At 42.3% G+C, this 22,226-nt stretch overlaps 1 protein-coding gene across 1 annotated transcript in view; it reads left to right on the plus strand.

The window, feature by feature from the left end:
- The window catches only part of TSPAN5 (tetraspanin 5), a 74,861-nt gene extending 54,102 nt beyond the window's left edge, over positions 1 to 20,759 (plus strand). The window contains exons 3-8 of the mRNA XM_027457262.3: positions 8,049 to 8,195; positions 9,529 to 9,699; positions 11,539 to 11,664; positions 14,715 to 14,762; positions 14,888 to 15,004; positions 15,572 to 20,759. Coding sequence (XP_027313063.2) covers positions 8,049 to 8,195; positions 9,529 to 9,699; positions 11,539 to 11,664; positions 14,715 to 14,762; positions 14,888 to 15,004; positions 15,572 to 15,637 — 675 coding nt within the window. The 3' untranslated portion in view covers positions 15,638 to 20,759. The remainder of the gene's footprint in view (positions 1 to 8,048; positions 8,196 to 9,528; positions 9,700 to 11,538; positions 11,665 to 14,714; positions 14,763 to 14,887; positions 15,005 to 15,571) is intronic.
- Positions 20,760 to 22,226: the final 1,467 nt, after the last annotated feature.

The raw sequence follows: 22,226 nt of genomic DNA on the forward strand, positions 1-22,226 counted from the left end.
AATGAATAAATAAAATGCTGTTTCTTGCTCTAAAGCAAAGGTCTTTCCTTGAAAATGAGCATCATCTCTCCCCAACTGCTGCCCTGTGGTGCTTAGTGTGTACTGCTTCAGTTTGTGGTCTCATCAATCAAAATGCGGTATAGGTACAGAAGAACTGCAATGCTCGTGAGCATAGAGAGGCTTGATTTTTTTTTTTTTTTGTAGCAGGAATTATGGAAGCATGGCCCTGTGGCAAGCCAATTCGGGACCTTTTCTTCATGCAGCTCTCTGGGGGACAGTACACGGCCAGGCCAAAAGCTGCAGGGCCGAGTGCCAGGTAGCCGTAGGCCTCATGGAGCTGCAGGGGGGCAGAGCAGTTACTGCCCCTGTGGAGTTGTTCTTGCTGTGTGCCTCTTGGCCATTCTGGTCTGCTGTCATGGCCTACTGTAAGACAGTGAATCAGCTTTGCAGAAAAGGACCTATAGATCCTGGTGGGCTCCTGGTTGACCGTGAGCTAGCTGCTGGCATCCTGGCCCACGTTAGGCAAACAATTGCTGCCCTCTGCTCAGTGCTGGTGAGGCCACACCTGGAGAGCTGGGTCCTCTTCTGGGCTCCCCACCGTGAGAGAGACCAGCAGAGGGTCATGAAGATAACGAAGAAACTGGAGCTGATAGAGCTGGGACTGCTGTGCCTGGAGAAGAGGAGGCTCAGGGAGATCTCAGCAAGGGATCTTCAGGATTGGGTCTTCAGAAGGGCTTCTACACTTAGAGCTGGTACGATGGTGGAGAGGATGTTATTTCTGTCGTGAGTCATCTGGCTTTATATCCAGCTGTATTGCTCCATATCCTGGCCATCAAGTTGCATATACTTTTGCTGTGTCAAAGAATCTTTTTTAGGATAGAAAGATCGTGTACAAGGCCATGTTAAAAATGCAGGATGTAATGAAGTAGGCCACGTTTTACAGAAGTCCTGTTTGCTGCTGGGTAAGAACGGTTTGTGGTAGATCTGTGGATATGGTGGCTGGTTTCTCTTAGCTAGGTTGGCTTGAATTCCCCCCTTTAAACTTTGTTTTAAAGAAAAAAGAAAGAAAAAAGAAAAAAAAATACACTGTACAGTCTCGTGACCTTCCTTTGCAGGGAGGCGAAAGAGCTCATTTGTCAACCAGGCAGCAGAATTGGCCTGACAGCCAGGCGGCCAGGCCTAAACAAAAACTGGGCAATTAGCATTCTGAGTCATGAACCTGGCAGAGAGCTGGGGGGGGCAATAAACTCGGGGCATGAATAAAGCTATCTATACATGGATGCACTATATAGCTCACAGTCTCACAGTGTTTTCAGGCACGCTGCAGTTGGGCTTGCACCATTGAAAAAACAAAAGTAATCCACAGCAGCTGGTTTTATTTCCCCCCCACACCCAACTAGTAGCACGAATATTGTTAGCACAGAAAGAGTGTGTACTAAAGAGCTTGTGGTAAGCCCGAGCAACTTAAGCTACATTTACTCAGTAGCAGGTGGAAAAAAGTTTCACTGACTTTTTTTTAAAGCACTTTAAGCATTTTTTTTTTCTGGTGACTTTTTAAAAATCAATTAACATTGTACAAAATGTCTACTTCCCCCCTTGGTTGTATTATGTTAAATAATGTGGTCTTAAGGCTCATTGAGAGTGTTCATGGTATGATGCCAGTAGGTACTTGGGAAAACAAACTTCCAGGTTCTCCTACCTGCAGCAGAGTTATATGCAAGTGCAGTGAGAATGAACTATGAATTGCTCATCTGTCTTCTGACACCTTACGGGACCATCTGTGGAGTGGGAGCTTTTAGGAGAAAAGTTTAGGGGTCTGCACTAGGCAGCAGGTTGTAAAGGTAGAGATGCTAAGGTGGGGAAAAAACATACAGATCCTTGCAGAATTTGTCAGACTTAGTTCCCATATAAAGTTGTCTGAAATGAGGAGGGAGAAGTGGAGGAGGCTGATCACGTGCAAAAATATGGTTTGAAGGCTTTTCGTGATTAAATAAGCATAACTAGAAAATACTCCAACTCAGAAGGCAGGCTGTGTGATTTGGAGCACCAGTATGGTACTTCTGTGTGCCTGCACAGTTTTCTTGGTGAGCAGGAGCTCCAGATCTGGATTTCAAGGTTTAAGCTGGACTTTTACATGTCATTGAGACTGGCTTTGGTGTTCTAGGACAGGCTAAACTCCCTACATAGAAACAGCCATTGTCAGGCCAAATCTGCCTCCCCCTTGCCCTGAAATTAAAACTACAGTGTTTTTTTTTTTTTTTTTTTTTTTTTCTTTTTTCAAGAAGGAATTCTTGCTGCTCTTTACTGTCTCAGTAAGGGGCAAACGTCAAGAGGGAGTGATACAGCAGTCGCTCCGTGGTTGTTGCTCATGCATGTCCATTATTTAGCTCTTCTAAAAAAAAAACAGTTGCTGACAGCAAAACACTGTTCATGTCCTGTGGGTCCTCACAAGCTGGAGGGTACTCAAAGCATGTTTCTTGCTTCTGTGGTTTTTACATGACTGGGAAGGACAGAAGGGTATATTAATACTCTCTGTTGCCTTTAATTTAAATTTCAGTACCTAAAGATGCATTATCTAAAGAGGCCCTTAAATTGTTTACTAATGTTCCAAGATCTTGTAACCATTAATCTTGAAAAAGGCAAAAATCTGTATCTCTAATGTGTTTATGCCAGTCATTTGCCTATTGAACTCTGCCTTGCCCTGACAAGGCGGTTAATTCTCCTTCATTAGGAGCTTGGAAAATAAAGTTCTGCTGCTGTTACTGTTTGCTGTGGAAATGCAAAACCAACAAAAATCAAGGAAATAAGTTTTGTAAACATCCCCCACCTCGTTTCTCTCTCGCAAAGACAAAATTCTGGAGTGGAATTAATTTGGCATGTTTCAATGGCTATTGTTCTGTTCCTCACACTCATTCAGATGCGCAGCATGGAGGAACGGCATGAATTTTATGACTAGGAAAGTAGACATTTTTCCATTTTAAAATAATACATTTGGAAATACTTTTATTTCCCATCACTCTCGTATGTTCCTGTTTGCCAGTGTTTCTAAGTCCTGCAGACAAGCTTGTGGGAAGGTTAATCCTTGGCCTGCAGAGAAGAAATGTTTCTGAAGGTCTCATATTGCTGAATCTTTCTTCTGACCATTTTATTTTTTACCCCAGAAGTAGAATTCTGCAGCAGAAATGTTTAGTGGCTTTTTTTTTTCCTGTCTTATTTTTTTTGTTGTTGTTTCCTGCGATTTCTTTCATCCTCCTTGTGTTGGCTTCTCCTTTTTAATAGCCTGCTGTGTTGTTGTTTTTCATGGGGACTGTTGAGTCCTGTTCTTTCACATTCACCCTGGTGGGCCGAAGTGTACTTTCACAGTGTTATCACCTCTTTGTTCCCTACAACAATTATTCTCCTAAGTTGTCTCTGACTCCAGATATCTCGAATTTTCATTACTGGGTCAGCTTTCCAGAGCTGCTGCTGTCTGTAGTGCTTCTGCTCGAAGCCGTGTGCTGCTGTTTTCTTCAGTCCATCTCTAGTGCAATCCCATGGGCTGAATGCCTGTTGTTGGCGGAGAACGTGGATTATATATTCCAGGGGCACGTCTTCCTTTGTAAGTAACCTAGTTTGTGTGCTCTGAGACTGTTACCTGATGTGAACTGAAGCATAGCTCGTGGGGAGACCCTTTAAAGGAGCTCACCTAAAATGCTAATGTAGATCTGTGGACATGGGAAGAAGTCACCTGAGGAAGGTGACTGCAGTTTTGCAAGATCTTCCAAGAGGCCTGGCTCGGCCAGCTGGTGTTTGTTGGTGTGGCAGAAGGCACCACCACTGCTGCTCCTGCCACTCCTTTGCTGGGAAAGGAGCAGGTCCTGCTGTTTCATTTGGCTTTTCTCCTGAGTTGGTGTGTGGCAGGAGTGTGAGATTGGTCTTTTCTGTTGCTCTCCTGTCTCGTGCTATCCTAGTGACTGCAACCAAATCCACTTCACAAGTAAAGGAACTTTATTTGTAACTTCATCATCACCGATTTTAGCTCAGTTGCGGATGATGATTTTGTCCCTTCACAACCCCAAACAAATTTTTGACTTGTGGCAGATGAAAAAGTTAAATAAAAATCCAGGTGCTCGAGTGTACAGCAGGCAATTGAGGCTGGGGGAACAGAGCAAGCAGATGAGCTGGAGATCAGCCAGGGGACATGTCCTGCTGGTTCCCCTTGTGGGGCTACAGCAGAGCCCTGGATTGATGCCATTGTGAGAAGGAAAGTAACCATATAAAGATAATGCTTGTGTCTAAACTACCAAGAAAGTGCCCAGAAAAATGACCATACCTCTGAATTATGAATATAGGTTTAAGAAAAAAGATTTCCTTCATTTATATCAGGAGTAAGTGCAACTATTTAGCAGTAAAGATTGGACTACTGCAGTAGTGTTGCTGAGAAAAATCCTTTGTATGTGTAGAAAGCCCAACTTTAAAGGATTTACGGGCAGTCTGTTCAGGAATTGCATCCCTGTAAGAGATGAGCTGGTTACATGAATGACCGGTAGGCTAAAGATGGGATAAAGACAGAATTGGCCACTACCAGATCACTGTGCATCTCTGCCAAACTTTGCCCAGAAGTCAGCCACAACAACAGCAAAAGCCTGAATACTGTGGTAAAAGGCATTACAGGAACCTGCAGTGGGTAGGAAGAGCATGCGCCTGTAGGAGCATACATCCAGTTCAGTTTAGCAGTATAAAATGAAATAATGTTCCTCAGTCGTTGCCCTGCTGCTCAGAGCAAAATACGCTTTTCTTTAAAGTATTGCACTGCTGTTTCTCCTTGGAGAGCTTACGTGTAAGTGTCCAGAAAAAAAAAGCAAATCTGGAAGATGACTGAACTGTATTTCAGCAGTAAGCAGCAATCTTCTATCAGACTACCTCTGTGCATGTCTAGCTGTAACCACAGAGCATTATCTGTGTTTGTCATTCCTGCTGCTAGCTATTGTTTTATTGCCAAAGCCTCTCTGAAGACTGTATATCCTGAGGTGTCTCTCCAGAATACTGATAACTTAGAATTCGTATGCAGAGAGCACACAGTACAAACGAGAATTACGCGGTGTACGCTTTGTGCTGTCAGGATGTATTACTTGGGGTTTATCCAGGCTAGGCTGATGATTGCCATATGCAGACTAGCAAAAGATGCACATAAAGGTGCTCTCCAAGGACAGCAAACAACAGCAGATAAAGCTCACATTGTTCTCCTTCGGTGCTTGTCAGATGAGAGCATCCTGAGGAGTCAGAGCTGGGAGGAGACCACAGACGTGATGAGTGACTTTTGCCAGGGGGCTGCCTGCTTGTGGCACGCCAGGGTGGCAAGAGCCTGGCAGTGGTAGAAGATCAAGTAAGGTGGGAAAGGGCACGATCAGAAAGGGAATATAAATACAACTGGTTTGCTAAATTTTGTCATCATTGAGCGTGACAATACAAATTTGGTCTATTTCTTCTTACTAACACTTCCTTATATCAGGACTAGATTCTCTAAGGGCAGTGTCTCCAAGTGTGAGCTGAATTTCGCTTGGATTTCATCTTGCATTTGAATTCTACTTTCATATGGAAAGAACTTGATTGGACGTACTAATTTGCTGGTTTTTAAGCAAGACAAAGTATCTGACGAAGAGAGGCTTAAATGACTGCTCGTCCTTCTGGATTTTTTGGAGTACAATAATTGCAATACAAAGGCAACATCCTTTCTCCAGTGGCTGTTTTCACATTCTGCTACATTATAGTGCATTAATTCACAAAATGAGCTAACGTTGAAAGAAATGAGTAGTAGTTTTTGCTTAAGGCATAATTTCTTCTCATCTTATGCAAAAAGAGAAAACAGAGAGAGGACTTTGAAACTTGGTTAGAAGTCATTACAGCAGACCTTTTCCCTGGGGCAGAGCTTGTGTCTCCTGACTTGCATATGTCCAAGGCTGTGCCTTTTTTGGAGGTTTGTGCGTTAGCTTATACTGCTTAATGTTTGTTATTCTTCACCAGGAAGTTATGCCTTTGATTTCTTTTCTGTGGCATATGTAATGAAGCAACGGTAGTGGAAGACTTCTGCACGAGTTGATTTAGTGTTAATGACTGATAAAAGTTGAGTTCAGCCTCGCTTGTACCACCTCATCACTAGCTGCTTAGAAAAGGGGCCATGCCAACGGGTCTGTTTGCACACTGCCTCTGAGCAGCATTGTGTTAGTTATGCCTTTTGTCTGTTTTGGTCTATATAATGAATGAAAACAAGACTAATACTACATAGTCTCTTCCAACCTAGAAATTCTGTGATTCTGTGATATAAGGTTGGAGTAAAGCATGAATGCGATTCGTTTTGTGTCCCTCTGTCGGGCAGCAGCTACCTGTAGGAGGAGGGAGAGGACATCGCTGATGTTGTGGTTTGTTGTTTGTAACGTGGGGTTAGGCTGTGCTCTATTTTTTTCTTCTAGCGTGCCAGCCTTTTCCACGGGTCCTTGCTGTGTGCATGGGAGAAATGCAGGTGCCTATTTTTTTCCAGTCTATCATGATCTTCAGAAATAAAATAAAAAAGAGACAGCCTTCATTTGCTATTTACTCACTGTCAGTTTTGCGTGGGCAATTACGGACGTGGTTGCAGACTGTGGAGTGCTGTATTAGAGATAGCGGGTATATCACTATTTACATGCTATGGGTGGTCCAAATTGAGTATAAAAAAAATATCACAGATCCAAAGCCACAGTTGTTAGCTGTTAACAATGTTACTAATGACTTTTGGAAATGATGCTATGATAACATCCTTCAGAACTATAGCTGTTGTGGGAGCCTTTCAAAGAAGCAAAGGGAGTACGGACAGGAACAAGAAAAAGGATGAAGTACTTGAGAATAAATCTGCAGATACAGAGCTGTAGAGGAGAAGGTTTGTGTTGTTGCTTTTCAAACCACAGCTCATTCAGGAGTTAACAGAGAGAAAAGTAGTCCAAAGCACTCAGCGTGGGCTCAGGCTTCTCTGAGAGAATACATGGAGAAACGTCCACTACAGCAGCGTGCTTTGCATCGACCTATGGCACCAGGGAGTTGAATGAAGAAATAGTGATACTTCAGCTTTTTTGCTGCCAAAAAGCTTTGGGAAATTGTAACTGTTCCTGTGCAAGCTCACTGGAATAAGGAAAACTTTGTGTTTGCTCCTTGACGTGACCCATCTGTTCAACATCAGCCAAACTCTGGTTAAAATGTGTTCAGAAAAATAAAATAGTTCCTTGGGACTACTGGCGTCGCAACCCAAGCTCCATTTCTGAGGAGGCAATGGCATTACAAGCAGACCGTGCTGACTGTCATATCTAAAATACAGCATATGTAATCTACCATATGATAGGTATGACCTAAGCTAGTGCAAACCGCCTCCTAAGACAAGTCCTTGAACTGCCTTCTGTCCTTCTAAGAGACTTAACACTAATTTCAGTTTTTCTTCCAGCTAACTGATTAGTCAGTAGCCATACTTATATCGTGACTTTTTGATGTGTAGATGACTGAAGTTTTAATCGAGCTTGTCAAAATCTGTTGCTGCAAAATGCTGCAGTTAACCTAGGAGCTCACTTCTAATTTCTGTCACTTGCATGTAGTGAGCCTAAATGCTAAATTCAAGATGTGCTTGCTGTTGACTGATTTTTCTATCAGAACATTTATAACTGTGTGCTTACATAAACAACGTATATGATACCTCCCCATGGGTAATAAAATTGAGGTAAATTTTATTCGAATGTCTATTCTTACTTTCTGGCAGACTAATTCTTCTGGCTACAGATGCAGCAAAATGCCCTGTGGGCTTTTTGCAGAAGACTCTAGAAGCACGTTTTGTTTTCCATTCCAGGTGTTGATTCAGAAATACTCTACTTACTCGCCCTTTTCATCTCTTCATTGGATGCAAAGATCTTATTGTGTTTTCTTGTTGTACTGAAGGACATTTATTTGCTGTATGCCTCTCCCTTTTTAAAAAGGAGAAATGCAAGCCGAATTTGTACAACAGAAAGTTTGAAGACATCTGTTATACCTTGGCATTGTTTCTTTCCCAGGGAGTGCTGTCCAACATCTCCTCCATCACCGACCTGGGAGGCTTTGATCCAGTTTGGCTCTTCCTCGTGGTAGGAGGAGTTATGTTCATTTTGGGATTTGCAGGATGCATTGGAGCTTTGCGAGAAAACACCTTCCTTCTCAAGTTTGTAAGTAGCCTTTGCAACTGTGGCACTCACTGGTTACATGGCGTAAGTCACCTTCTGTATTCCTGCTTAGCTGTGTAAAGGCCTTAAAATGCCTTTTGGGGGGCGGGATGTGCTCCTGATGAGAGTACTGCTCTCTGAACTACAGCTTTTCGTGTGGACATAGCCTAACATTTTGCCTTCCTGCTGCTACAAGAGAAATTTCAGCTAGGAATCTGCATGGTGAACCTTGAGTCTGTGTTTTCATAGCCATTAACTGCTGATATACACAAAAAGGGTTCCAGTGAAACAGCTGCCTTCAAGTGCCTGATTTGGCTCCCACAAACTCATTGTATTGCAGGAGGAGGCGGTTGACAGTTACGATTCTTGAGGCATTTTTAAAGCAGCTTGGGATAGTTCTAGTTTGCTCTTGCTTTAAAAAAAAAAAAAAAAAAAAAAAAAAGGAAAGAAAAGCTATTGTAACATTTTTTTTTTTCTTCTGCCTTGCTTCTCTCAGCTTGCCTAAAATGAACCCATCTGCTGTACCAGAAATAGCTTCCTATACGGCAGCTGATGGAGAAATTAAAAATGCATCTGAACAAACACAGAGAGCATATTAAAAAGAAACTTAAAGAGGCAGTTGCAAAAGAGATGGACTTCCAGTAGATGAGGACCCCTGTCTGTTTAAAACACTGTGGGCTCAGTGGAGATGCTTAGAGAAAGTGGCAGATCATTAGTAATGCCTTTGGCATCCATTGCATTTGCATTAATCATCACAGCCTCATTTGGTTTTAATGTGGATGTGAGTCATTCCATAGACATTCCTCTCTGACTTAATCATTAATTAATTTCTGCTGTTACCAATTTTTTTTTTTATTTATTTTTTTTTTTTGCTTTACCCGCTTAGGCAAAGCTTTACCAGTGAGGAAGTCTAAGGAAAAAGTCACTCAGAAAGCATTTCATTGGCTTTATTGTTTGTTCTTTGCCTTTGAAAATGGGAGTGCCTACACAGAAATTTAAGATGAGTTTTCAGAGAGCCCTGGCAGGTGGCCATCTCTGTTGAAATTTACAGTGAACTCCCTTGGGCCTCTTTGGAAATTCCAGTGAAATGTCCTGCTCTGGGTGCCAAAGTTTGAATTCATTGGCATTTTTATTATTTGCTAGAATAGAATTAAGAGTCCTGTACTACAGCTCTAATTAAAAATGGTGTATTTTAAATTTAAAGTGTATTGTGTGCCGGAATAGCTTGAGCTTGCACTGAAACAAAGCCCTACCACCAGATATAATTGGGAGCCTTGAAAAATAAATTTTTGGCCAGAAGGCAAAATAATTCAAACCTCTTTCTTTTTCTTCATAGTTTTCTGTGTTTCTTGGAATTATTTTCTTCTTGGAGCTCACTGCTGGTGTTCTAGCGTTTGTTTTCAAAGACTGGATCAAGGACCAGCTTTATTTCTTTATAAACAACAACATCAGAGCATACCGAGATGACATTGATTTGCAAAACCTCATAGACTTTACGCAGGAATATGTAAGTTGGACTATGTTTATTTTTTCTTGCTTGCTTTAAATAAATACGTTCTCTCTCTCTTTTTTTTTACTTCCCATCTGTTTGGTCTTTTCAAGAAACAACAGAAATATTCTAGCATATATAATCCTTGTTATCTTTACAGAACCTGTACATACCCACAGCACCTGTGAGAAGTGGCTTGTTTGTTGGTTTTGGTTGAAAACTATTAAGTTGGAGAGTTGGGCTGACTTACTCATGAAGCTTTTCAGAGTCAGTGTGTCAGATGGAGTAGCTACCATCAGTCTTGTGTTCAGGTTGTTGGAGCATATTCTGTATGTATCTAAAAAGCTATTTTAGGTGTTGTGGCAGGTGACATGCATTCAGCTCTGGGATGATGGCAGTGGTGTTTTAGCAACATGAGAGGTGCCACACATCACACTGCGGAGTGGCAGAGGTGTTTGGCTGACCTGAGTGAACCTACAAGGTTCTTTCTCTTTACCAAGACTTAATGCAGGTAGCCTAATGAAGTGGGAAACTCAAAGTTCTGGCAAGAAATCTCTAAATGATGCCCCACCTGCACCTGGGGGGGAAGGAAGAGTGAGGCCAGAGATGCACATGTTTGTGCAGGTGGTTTTGCCAATACGTTCTCACTCCAGTACTTCTGGAATGTGCTTATGAACTTCACTCTGAATTTGGCCCCGTGTAGCTACACGGTTAAGTGTTGGTTGAAATCGTCGTGTCTCTGATTTTTATCTATTCTGCAAATAAATTTATTCGATGTTTCATTTGCTTTTATATCCCCTGGGGGGAAAGGGACCGAGTAACAGGATGTGGATCCTTGCGCTGGTTTGAATATTTTCTGGTTTGGAGAAGGTCAGAGGACAACACAATCTGAAAGCACTGCTACATGCGTGTGCAACCAAAAGGCTGCAATCCAATTTTGTAGCAAGCTGGCACTAGATAAAACCTGCTCTCCTAACGGGATTAGCAGTCCTGACACTTAAGTCGGGAACTGCATGAGTCTGGAGAGCAAGCCACTTTTTCAGCTAGTAGAGATAAGATGAAGACAAGATGCTTCTGGTGTTAGAGGGACCTGTGTTACATCCACAGAGAGAGAATTTCCGTTCCAACGCTTGAAAGTGCAGTTAGCTTGATTTATTAACTATTTTTATTATTATTTACCTGGCATAGATGGGTTAAATGCGCTAGATTCCTGAGTGCTGTAAACTGTCAGTGCTCCACTGATCTCCGGTCCCTTCTTTGCATGTTCAGCATGTTTCACAAAAGACTAAGTCTGCCATTTGGGGTATTTACACTTTTTGAAGGATTCTGCTTACCTTCAGTAAGTGAACGGCTGCGTGGTGTTTAGCTTCCTGCTGGGTTAAACCACAACAAGGTGTTACTTGCATAATCTGTGATGTGCAGCAAACACTGAATTCGTGCTGTCTCGTAGATGGCCTGATGAAGGTTCCTCCTTCAAATGGAGCACTTGGTGCTGACTGGTTTTGCTGAGAACCCAGGGCCCATCAGACTGGGCAGAACGTCACACTTGTGGCTGTGCTGTCCCTGGGCCTGAGCTTGTAGGACTCTGCAACTGGGAGCTTTTAGGCTTATCAGCTTGTTCCATGCTTTTCTCCCCAAAGACCAGCACTGCAGGGTATGAACACAACTTTAACCCCATGGTAATTTTGGAACAACTTAAAGGTTGGAAATGGTCTGTAAAAAAAAGACAGCTCTGATGAAACAAGAAGGAATCTCTGATTCTTTATAGAAAACTAGAGGAAAACTGACAACGATAATTATTAATGCTGAAACTTGTTTATACTGAAAGTCAAGACGCTTTCCTTTCTTTTCTTCTAGTGGCAGTGCTGTGGGGCTTTTGGAGCTGATGACTGGAACCTTAATATTTACTTCAATTGCACAGATTCCAATGCAAGTCGCGAGCGCTGTGGTGTGCCATTCTCTTGCTGCACTAAGGATCCTGCTGTAAGTCAGTCAAGAGGGTAGAATGGGGCTGCTGTTCCAATTTTAAGCACTGTACGAGTTTTCTAGAAGTCATGCATGATCTTAACTTTCCCACCACTCTTTTTTTTTTTTTTTTGTCCCATACGTGAAGCTCAGACTAACTGTTAATTTTCTGCAGTCAGCAAAAATCCTGATCTAACTTGAGCCTTCATTGTACGCTTTTCATGTTTGCTGCTTTTCATTAGAATGAGAGAACCACGAGCTTGGCTGAACATACATATCAATTTTAGCACATATAAAAAGCAGAAGCCCATAATAAGTTGAAGGATATGAGCTTTCAACTGAGTATCATCAGGATATTTCATTTGCTGCCTTAAAGAACAGAAACTCTAAGGCACTCTGAAGCAGGTATTACTCATTATTTAATGGAGTGTCCAGAGGCTGCAGTCAGGTTGGCCTGGTTTGCTTTAGGTGCAATGATAAATGACAGCCTGTGCTCTGAAGAACTGGAATATGTTTTCATTATGATCTTGAGATGATCATAGAAATATTTTTACTCTTTTTCTCCCTTTAAAATTACTGCTTGTCCTACAGTCACCTGAGATCAGACTTGAAAGGTCAGAAGTTGTTTGAGGGAGCGGCTTTTCTGGTAAATTTTCACATCCTTTTTAAATAGTTCTGGATCATCAAGCAGAAAATGCTGGAGCCATATGTTACTAGTACAGACATGATCGGGAGCTCAGGGAAGCAGTTCACTGACAGTGAAAAGCTTGGAACAGGGATGGGTGTGTGCACTGAGACTGTTACGTGGCTAACACTGCATACATTTGACTTTCATAGAGTTTAAAAAAAGCAGCCTGTGAGTGCTTGTATTATCTGGTAGCTCAGCTCTGGCTTTTTCTCTACCTGGAGTGACTTCTCGTTCCTTGAATGTCTGATCCGGAGCACTGACTAGGATCAGGCGAATTGCCAGCAGGCAGCTCAGGTGCTTCCTGCCTTGCGAATGCAGCGCAATTGCAGCTCTGGCATCCAGTCACTACTGCTGCCCTCCTCCTCCTCCTCTCCATTTGCACAAGCTGCATTCTGCTTCCTCTGCAGGGAACGTGTCTTCACACTAGTTTGAATCTTCCTCACAAATATTGTCATGTCTTTAAGAAAGTCTTAAAATGAAATGGAAAGTATGTTAGGCTCAAGCCTTACATTATGCTTAGGATTTCCCCCCTGTGTTTGCCTGTCTGCCTACCCACATTGAGAGGTCATCACAACCCAGTTTTAAAAATATAGTTGTTATAAAACCAAGCCAGTGACAGCACTACAAGGTAATCCTATAAATACACAGTCCATGCTAAAGTTCCCTCTCCCTTTCGCTATGTTTTTTCTTAGGGGGTGATGCAGTAACCAGAAAATTAAAGATAAGCCTCATTCTTATTCATTGTATGGAAGCAGCACACTTAGTTGCCTTCAAAATAAAGACCCCGTCCATATTAAACTCCTGCATGTAATGGATATAAATGAAACTAATCTGTGGAAGGTTCAAAGGCAGTGATATGTGCAGGTTCACTCCACAGGAAAGCAGATTCGTCCCTTTTAGAAATTACAGTGCAGTGTTGGACTGACACAAAAAATCATGTGGATGCTTTCTTGAGCAGAACTTTGTTTTAGCATTTAGTTCGGCTTAAAAAAGGAAGCAAAAAGTTTAAGCTAAACCAATTTAGACTCCTTTAGTTTGCTTTGTAGTTTAATGAGTTGAAAGGTTCTGAATTTTCCTGCAGGCAAGGCCTAGAAAAGTTGGCTTATTTCCATTTCTTTCTTCATGCTTTCTTTCAGGTAACCAATCCTGAGGTTAAAGACAAAAGACATTGGTAATAAAACAAGTAGGCATTCAGCACAAAAAAAAAGAAAGCTTAGAATCCCTCTGTTGTAATCTTACCTGCTTTTACATGCTTGAAGCACGTGGCTCTGTGCTTTTCTAAGCCCCGGAATAGAAGCAGTCACCTCATTAAAAGATAAAAATTACTCAAATCTTAGAGATCCACTGAGGGAATCCAGCTTGGGCAACCTGTTGATGTACTTCTGCAAAGTGGGAAAAGACGCAGAGGAGCTTAGCTGCTGATAGGAGAAGATATCTAGGTGTACTGAACATCACAATTTAATCAAATTGGGGGAAGTGAGAAACACAGCCAGGAGAGACATAGATTTTAAATAGCAGCCATATGGAAAAAGCTAAGACTGGCTGATTTTCTGACTTCCTTGAGTAGGTCCTTCTGCTCATTATGATGATATGATCCAGTAACTTAATATTTTGCTGCCATTGGAGCTGACATTGAAAGTAGTTGCTTCATTTTATTGCCTCAAAATAACTGTATATACAGAGTAAACTTCAGCTTCTGCTAAGTAGTACTTGTTCACTAGAAAAAGTCTGTCCTAGCCTGTTTTATTTGCTGCGCTTGGGGAGTGCTAAAGCAGAGGCAGTAGGAATAATCTCCCTCCCCAGTGGTATCAAGCTCCCATAAGAAAGAATGAGCAGTAGGAAAACATTACCCCATATTGTCTTTTTCCTCAATAGTTTCTGGAAAGGAACTAGGTACTGTATGTATTTCTGCAGACATTCCCTATAAGAGCCTGCAGCTTCTGCAAACTGAGCTGTCCCTTCTCACCTCTTCATGCCAGACAGACTGAACCCTAAAAAAAATTAACTGTAGTCTTGGTGTATTTTCAGTACAGACAAAACCTTTTCAGTGGCAAGTTGTTTTGCTTAAAATAGGTGCTTCCTAATCCCTTTACTTTGACTTCTGAATGCTTGCATTTGGAATGTGGACTCTATCCAGGTGGAGGGCTGGTTTTCCAAGTGTGAAGCTCTGAGGGATGAAAATAATTTTTGATTATGTGCTTTTGTTTGTTGTGAATAATGAACAGCACTAAATGGAAGAGGGAAAGTGGTTTTCAAAAGTAGTATGGTGACTGAAATAGGGTGATTGTCTTACTACATACAGAACCAGCTCTGGAGAAGTGGGACGGGAGGTTTTGGAGACATTTCACTCATTGGCTTCTCCTCTGTCTCTCTCTCCTAGGAAGATGTTATTAATACTCAGTGTGGCTACGACGCAAGGCAAAAACCAGTAAGCATTTTTTTTTTTTAAAACGTGTTATCCTAAAGATCTGAATCCTTCTTGCAAGAGCAGCTTATTCTATTGATGGGCTAATTGAATATAATGACCCCTGTTTTCTTCCTTCTCCTTGGCAGGAAGTTGATCAGCAGATTGTTATCTACACTAAAGGCTGCGTCCCTCAGTTTGAGAAATGGTTGCAGGACAATCTTACCATAGTTGCTGGCATATTCATAGGGATAGCATTACTGCAGGTAAATATCACGTTTGCTGCAATGAATTGCATGGAAGAACAGCAGTGAGATAAATCATACAGGGGCTGGGGATGGGACTGTATATGAGAAATGGAAATGCAGCATGAGTTTCACTTAAAAATATAAAGTCTGTAGATTTTTAGTGAGGTGCATTAAATGCATGAGGCTTTTTTGTGTTAAAGGGTGTTTCATTTTTATCAGTAGAGATGGATTTGTTTTTCTTTTCAACTGTTCACGGGTCAAAATTAACGCTGTTTTAAAGATTGGGCAGAGATTTTTAAACCTCTACAGACCTACAGGTTCTGATGGTGCTTAAAAGAGTGGTGGAAAGCCTTTACAGTTGCTTTTACAAAGCAAATCTAGAACTACTCAATTTCCTGGAACCCAGTGACACTATAAATACCATACTAGGTTTACAGGAGTTTTTTGATGCTTTCCTCTGCCAACGCTGTTGATGTCTAACTTGATTTCTTCTTTTCATATCAAAGTTCTGTATAACCTAAGGAGTTTGCCTATGTGAAAAGAGTTATCCAGTGCTCCAAATGAATGAACTGTTGTCTCTTCCAGATATTTGGGATATGCTTAGCCCAGAATTTGGTTAGTGACATTGAGGCTGTCAGAGCCAGCTGGTAAAACTGCTGAAGTAACCACAACAAGACACTGGACAACCGAAACCCTCTGAAACCTCCAGTGTGTCGCTCCGACACCAAGCTGTATGGACATGGGTGACAGGGAAGCCTTCTCTCCCACATAGTCTCAAGCCTAAGTTCCTGATGTTGCAGTGAACTCGTGTTTCTTTGGGGTGGGGGAGAGAAGAGTGGGCTCTTTAAAATCTGCTGCTCACTGACAATTTTTTTGTTTTAAACCACCAGTTTGAAAGCTGTTGAGCCGTGAATCTCTACTGTATTCTTGATCCTGAGTAACAAGTGGACACTTTTTAAAAATTGGTGTATTCAGTGGGACAGAGTTGCATCATTGTAGTCTGTGGATATGCTGTTTATTCTTCATGTCATGAGCTCTACGATAGCTGCCAAATATTCCCAAGATGGTCTCTCTCCTCACCACTCTGTAAAGGAGCAATCTTCTTGTTTTCACAGCTAAACATAGCTACAGGCCTAAACCCATCAAGCAGGAAGCAACTTTCTATGCATCTATTGTACAGTATATGAAAATGTTTTTAAAACTAAGGATTTTTTTTTTTTTTTACACAAGCTTACAACCATTTCCCTGTTGTACTTTGATGTTGGAATCGGCAAGCTCACAGGGAGAACTGTCTAATTTTATCAACATCTTTTTTCCTTTCTACACCCTTGTATGAAAGGAAAGGAGTTTTATATTTGACGAACAAAGGTTGTAGATCCTTTGGTTGCTGCCATACTTTAGGACATCAGTTTCTTAAGGCAAGAATGGGATATAACTGTATAAATGTATGAAAGCAGTGTGGATGTTGGGTCCAAGTGAATAATATTATTCAAAGAATGAATTATATATTAACTTAAATCAAAGCATATGTATCTGATATGGCTAAATTTTTTGTTTCTCTGGAATTTAGTGTAACCTAATGTATTTAGGGATCTCACTAATATTAGTGCTTTGAAATACTTGTGCAAAACTTCTTTTAAGATAATTCCTTGGTCTGTTCCTATCTGAGGCTTTGGTCTTTCTCTCTTTTTCTTTTTTTTCCTTCAATTCTTTTTTCTTGCATGAGCTGTGGAGTAAGTACCTGTGACACTCCAGTGCTTTAAATCTGTGCATATGTTTTAATACAGTCTAACCCAAACTTATTTATTGGTAAATGCATGTGATTATGGAAAGATCATATCCCATTCCCTTGGAAGTTGGACAGAAAACCTTTTGCCAGAAGTAAATCTATACCTTGAGAAAACAAGTCCTTGCTATAGAGATGTCTCCATTTGTTGCTCTAAATGCAACAAAAAGCTTTCTTGAAGCAATGGAATAAAAGTTTTAAAATCGAAGTGTATATTAGGATCAGCCAAGACACAGACTCTTTTGAGTCGAAAAAAGAGTAGAATTTGGAATAAAGCACAAATAGCAGAAGAATTAGATCAGACTCCATCCAGTTTGATTCATTGTTCTTCACAAATAGTAGTTAATTTCCGAACCTAACCATGGCTTGGGTAGTTTCATTGCACTTTGTATAAATTTAGCTTGTTATATGACCCTTCTCAGTATATGCAGAACTGGTCCTAAAAGCGATGAGCTTTTGGCTCCTGCTTTGTTAAAACAGCGACCAAGGGTGGTGTGTAGGACCTCACTGTAAGAGCTTAGCATCTTTGAGATGAGTTTCCTAACGAGTACGTGAAGTAGAAGAGATGAATGCGTTGTTTTCAAAGCTTCCCTGTTGTGGGGGATGGATAGGAGTCTGGTCTGATGACCTGTTGAGGTCCTTTCTGGCCCCATGACTCTTAAACGTGTGAGTATATGTACCCTTGCACATTTTGCCTTTCTGTGCTTTAGTTGGCTGTGTTTTATCCCTGTCCAAAGGTGGGCACACTGTTCCACAGATGCCACAGATAGTCCTGTTGCCCTCCTGTCTTTGAGTATTACCTCATCCTCTTCTGGTTAACTCCCACTGACTGGCTCTGAATCAGGCAGCCTCCATATCCTATGGTATCTGCTGTTAAAGGCCAGCCGTGACTCAGAGCATTTTTAAAAGCCTTTGAAAGCAATTATAATTCACTGTCCTTAATAAAGTTGGTTCCACCTCACCGCAGTGTTACGTTTTTCTTAGCGCTCCTCATCTTGAGGAGTTACTGGTGTTCATTTCCCCCAAAGGGACACACCATTTTGCCTGATAGCAGCAGGACAGACAGGTCATCAGCACTTAGGTTGCTGCACTGTAATGAAATGGTGCGGGGAGAAATCAGGGAAACGTGGTTCAGGAAGTAACTCCTCCACCCAAGAGCCTTGGTTGTGACCCAGCACTTCGCTGTGGAGAAAAGAAAAAAAAAAAATCTGCATTACAGAAACATTCCTTGTTGCCACTGATCTTGAGTACTGCTGTTGCTGCTGTGAGCTTCTGAAGACAACTTCCATTCCTCTACTTGAATTTCTGCAGTTGTACTGTATTGGCCTTCTGACTTGTCACGCTCTCCTCCGAGGTCCGGTCTGCTCGGCGTGCCCTTGGCAGTGTCAGGCTGATAGGAAGGTAAAAACGATCTGAGGTGAGCAAGTCTTGTTCTCACTGCTTGCATGTGTACACGCAGATGTGCAGCATTTCTGCTGAGTCCCAGAGTGACTGTTCTTAATAAAAACCACTAAATAAGGTATTTTTCTAGACCTTGTCTTTATTGCTGCAGATGCTGACACCCTCCCCCCCATAACTCCTGAGAGATGGTCTTATTTTTTCTCATTTTTGCAGTTGCTTGATGGATGCATACTGAATGTTCAGGATTAGCTGCCTATGTTGCACATTTAAATGCCACATTTTTGTCTACGGATCGGGTAAGATGTCCTGACAATGCCCGATCTACTTACAGCTTAGGCGTCCAGTTCGGAAAGCTTGCGGGAGGCCTTGGAAATCCATCTGTAATTGTCAGAGCCTACCAAAACCGATCAAGCTTTCTTCCAGAAAACCTTGCAAAACGTTCAGGTGAGCACAACTAGAGCACAACCGCTGGCTACACGGGCTTATTTTCCAGAGCAATAAGGTACGGTAGGCAGTATGGCTTTCTGGCAATTTCTAGCTTGCCCGATGTGGTGGAGGTCAGCGTCACCATCCTTACCGTGCGGTGGTTGTTCAGAAATTTGTTGCCAGGCTTGTGGCCCTTTGTGGAGCACGAAACCCCTTTGCTGGGCAGTCTGTCCGTGATGGCAGTGTCGCTGGCGGGAGGTCTGATCCCTTCAGCCCCAGTTTTAAAGCCATTTTCCTGTCAGAGGGCATCCCGGTCCTTGTTCCTCCTCTGCTGCTTTCTAAATGCTCTCCGTACTCACAAGCCTTTGTTTGCTGCTTCTTTTTTTTTATATATAGCTTAATGGACAAATGTTTGATTTGTCTGAGTGTGCGTGTGTCTGTTTCTGTAGCAGTTGAGATCTTTTTGCTTCAAAACCCATACTTTTGGTAGTGCCCCTTAGAGTTTGAGGCTGTGGAGGCGTTGCTCAAGTGTGCTCTGTCCTGGAAGCCTTCTCTCCCCGGAGAGAGAGAGGTGTTCATCGTAGTCCTGGTGTGTAAATAGTCTTGGAAATGTAAATAGTAGCATGCAGGTGAAATGATTCTTGCACATGACTGCTTTTTTCATCCCGGCCAGCACGGCGCCCACCCACCAAACCTGGGCGGTGGGAGCCAGGGGCCACCAGGCCTCGTTCACCTGGCCCCGGAGTGCCACCTAGTGCCTCCGAGCCGCCTTGCAGCAGGCCCTGGGGAAGGTACAACCCCTAGCAAACCTCCCTTGGCTTTTCTTTTTTTGTCTTTTCTTATTTTCCTCTGCTGTTTGGAACTGGGAGCATCAGACTGGGAACTGGAGGGGCAGAGCCAGCACCCCCTTGCCAGTTCTGGGAGGTCAGCATCACTAAAAGGACTAAAGCACGGTGCTATACGAACTGCTTCTGTCCTGGACGTTAATCTGCGTTTTGTAGAGATGCCCTTGGTAAAATCCATCCTGATTTTAACAATCTTAGTTGCAAGAGAAGTTCATAACTCCCTCTCCTGCTCCACGAGTGCCATCTGGGCGTGTGGTGGTGGCCACAGGTGGGATCTCGGCGTGTGTCAGACACTGGTGAAGGTTCCAGTTCCTCTCTCCTATTTTATCTTTTTCTCCCCCTCTGAAACCTTTTGGGATATCTGTAATTGGTCATAAAACTGTCTAATGCAAACAGAACAAATCTACCTTGTTTGATCCACTACCTACTGATTTTTGCCACTTGCAGAACCAATAATCGTTCTCCCTTAACACGCAGGATAAAAATAAGGGTTGTGACTCCTAGCGTGCGTCAGGCAGGTGCTCAGCCATGCAGCACGGCTAGCTGTCTGTTGTGTTTGGCAATGCAAATCTGGTGACAAAAAGCTCCATCTGTACGTATGTTCATGTTCACACTGTGCACCTAGCAGGGACAGACCTGCTGATACCTTGAGCTCTGGGGAGACTGGGGTTTGGGCTTTGGGACTCGGACCCATCTCTGATAAGGATGTTCCAGATCGGTTCCAGCTGTGTCTCTCTGCTTGGTTCACCCCAGGGCATAAGGTGTTGATATTTACCCTTTGTGTATCATTCCTTTTTATACGAATGTATTCTCTTGTGTTCCTTTTTTATCGGTTGTAAAATTGATTGTAAAAGCCAACTACACTTACCGATTGAAAGTATTGCTATAACAGAACTGCATGCCCAGTAGAGTTTGACTCGAGCTTTAGTTATCTGATTTCAGACTGGTTATCTTCAGTCTAGGAGAAAAGCATAGATCAGGTGCATATGTATTACTTGTCATCTTTAGCATTAGACTGTGGTATTGTATCACATGCTGATCTCAATGGATGTAACTGGAGTATACTTGGGAGGTTGTTGCAACTTCCTGGTAATTCATTTTAAGCTATTGAAAGTGGTCTTGATCATGCTACTTGTGTTCTTGGGTTTTTGTTTTTTAATAGATGCATTTTTTAGGAATGTTTTAATACACTTATGATGGACAATACGATAGTTTTAATAGTTGTGCAGTATTCTGTATTTACTTGAAGTAAATCATTTTATATGCAATTTGTTAGATAATTACAATTTTATAAATAAAATTCCGTGAAATATGATGCTGTGAATGTGTACTCTTGATGTGGCACTCAACATTGAAGATACAAAGATACGTTCAGGTAAAACTCCTGGAAGAAGCCACCCTCTTCCCTCCCAAAAACTAACGGGAAATAAATCCCCAAGTCTCACATATGCAATGTGGGAGCTGTGTTCTAAGGTAGCCACAAAGCACGTTTTCATGCTGCCAGCGGCTGCCTTTAAATGAGTAATAAGCTAATACGTCAACAGCACGTCCACATGTGAGAAAATCCCACGTCTGCTGTCAGCTGTTGTTGAAGTCTGGCTAACAAATGTGCTCTGTTTGTTTCTGACAGGTTGCCGGTGTTCCTCAAGCTGCTGTGGCTGCTGGTTAGTACAGCTGTTGGAGCTCTCGCTGTAATCATTTTAGTGACCCCGGCGTGTTCTTTGCAGGGAGCAGCAAATTGTGACTATTTGTCACAATTTAATTAAACTTTTATAAGGGGAGGTGGGAATTTAACTTTTAGAGCGTAACATGTCCTTAAACAGAAATACTGAGAGCTGACTTTTTGTTTTTCACAGGTAAAAATGTGTAATGATGTCTTGTGCTTGTTTAGACAGAGGAGGAGGAAGCCGTTTTTTAGTATTTCCAAAACCATAGGGCAAGCTAATCCAGTTTAGTATCTCTAAAATACAGTATTTCATCAATCTGCATTATTTTGCAGTAAATAGTAAGCATAGTTGGCATTGGACGCTTTGAAAAACAATTGGCAGAACCTCTTGCAAGGAGTTTTCAAATGCTCTTGGGAGGTCGGTGCCCTGGTTTGATTTCACCCACCGTGGTTATCACTTTTCTTCCCACGGTGCAAAGTTTGCCTTTGAGCAGCACTTGTAGCACCTGGCTTGATCAGGAGGTTTCACTGAGAAACAGAAATTTCTGAGCAAACGGGCCAGCAAGCTGTTTGTCTTTCATTGATCTGGTGTGAGCAGGCGGTCAGGGGGAATTGGGCCGAGCGATCGCAGTCATCGCTCCTTTGATAGCTTCGATAGCTTCTGGCTGTGACAAGCTACATGCTGCCCCCCTGCAAATGCTCCTTCCTCGTGCTGTTGTGGGCAGAGGCCTGGCCTTGCTGTGTTTTTAACCGCTGTCGAAGTATTGCCAGTCGGGTGAGTATGCAAATCTTGAGGAGGAATAGAAAAAGCAGCAGATTTGAATGATACTGTCTTGTCTCTTATGAGCCTGCCTTGTTTTCCCCGTGGAAACAAATTTCAGATTTGCAGCTAATTTTGCCCCTCAGCCTGACGTCTGCCCCGTATTAACCGTTCATCCCCATCTGTACCTACTGCTTTGTCTGCAAAGCACCACTGTGACTGATTTGAAAGTACATCTTTATACCCAAACTGAAGTCAAATACCTTTTGTGTATCTCAGGCATGTACATAAATCTTCACTTATGGAAATGACTTCTGGCAAAGTAAGAATGCAAATGTGGAGACCAGGGCGAGGGG

Source organism: Anas platyrhynchos, chromosome 4 (genome assembly GCF_047663525.1).
Source record: "Anas platyrhynchos isolate ZD024472 breed Pekin duck chromosome 4, IASCAAS_PekinDuck_T2T, whole genome shotgun sequence".
Taxonomy (NCBI): Eukaryota; Metazoa; Chordata; class Aves; order Anseriformes; family Anatidae; genus Anas; species Anas platyrhynchos.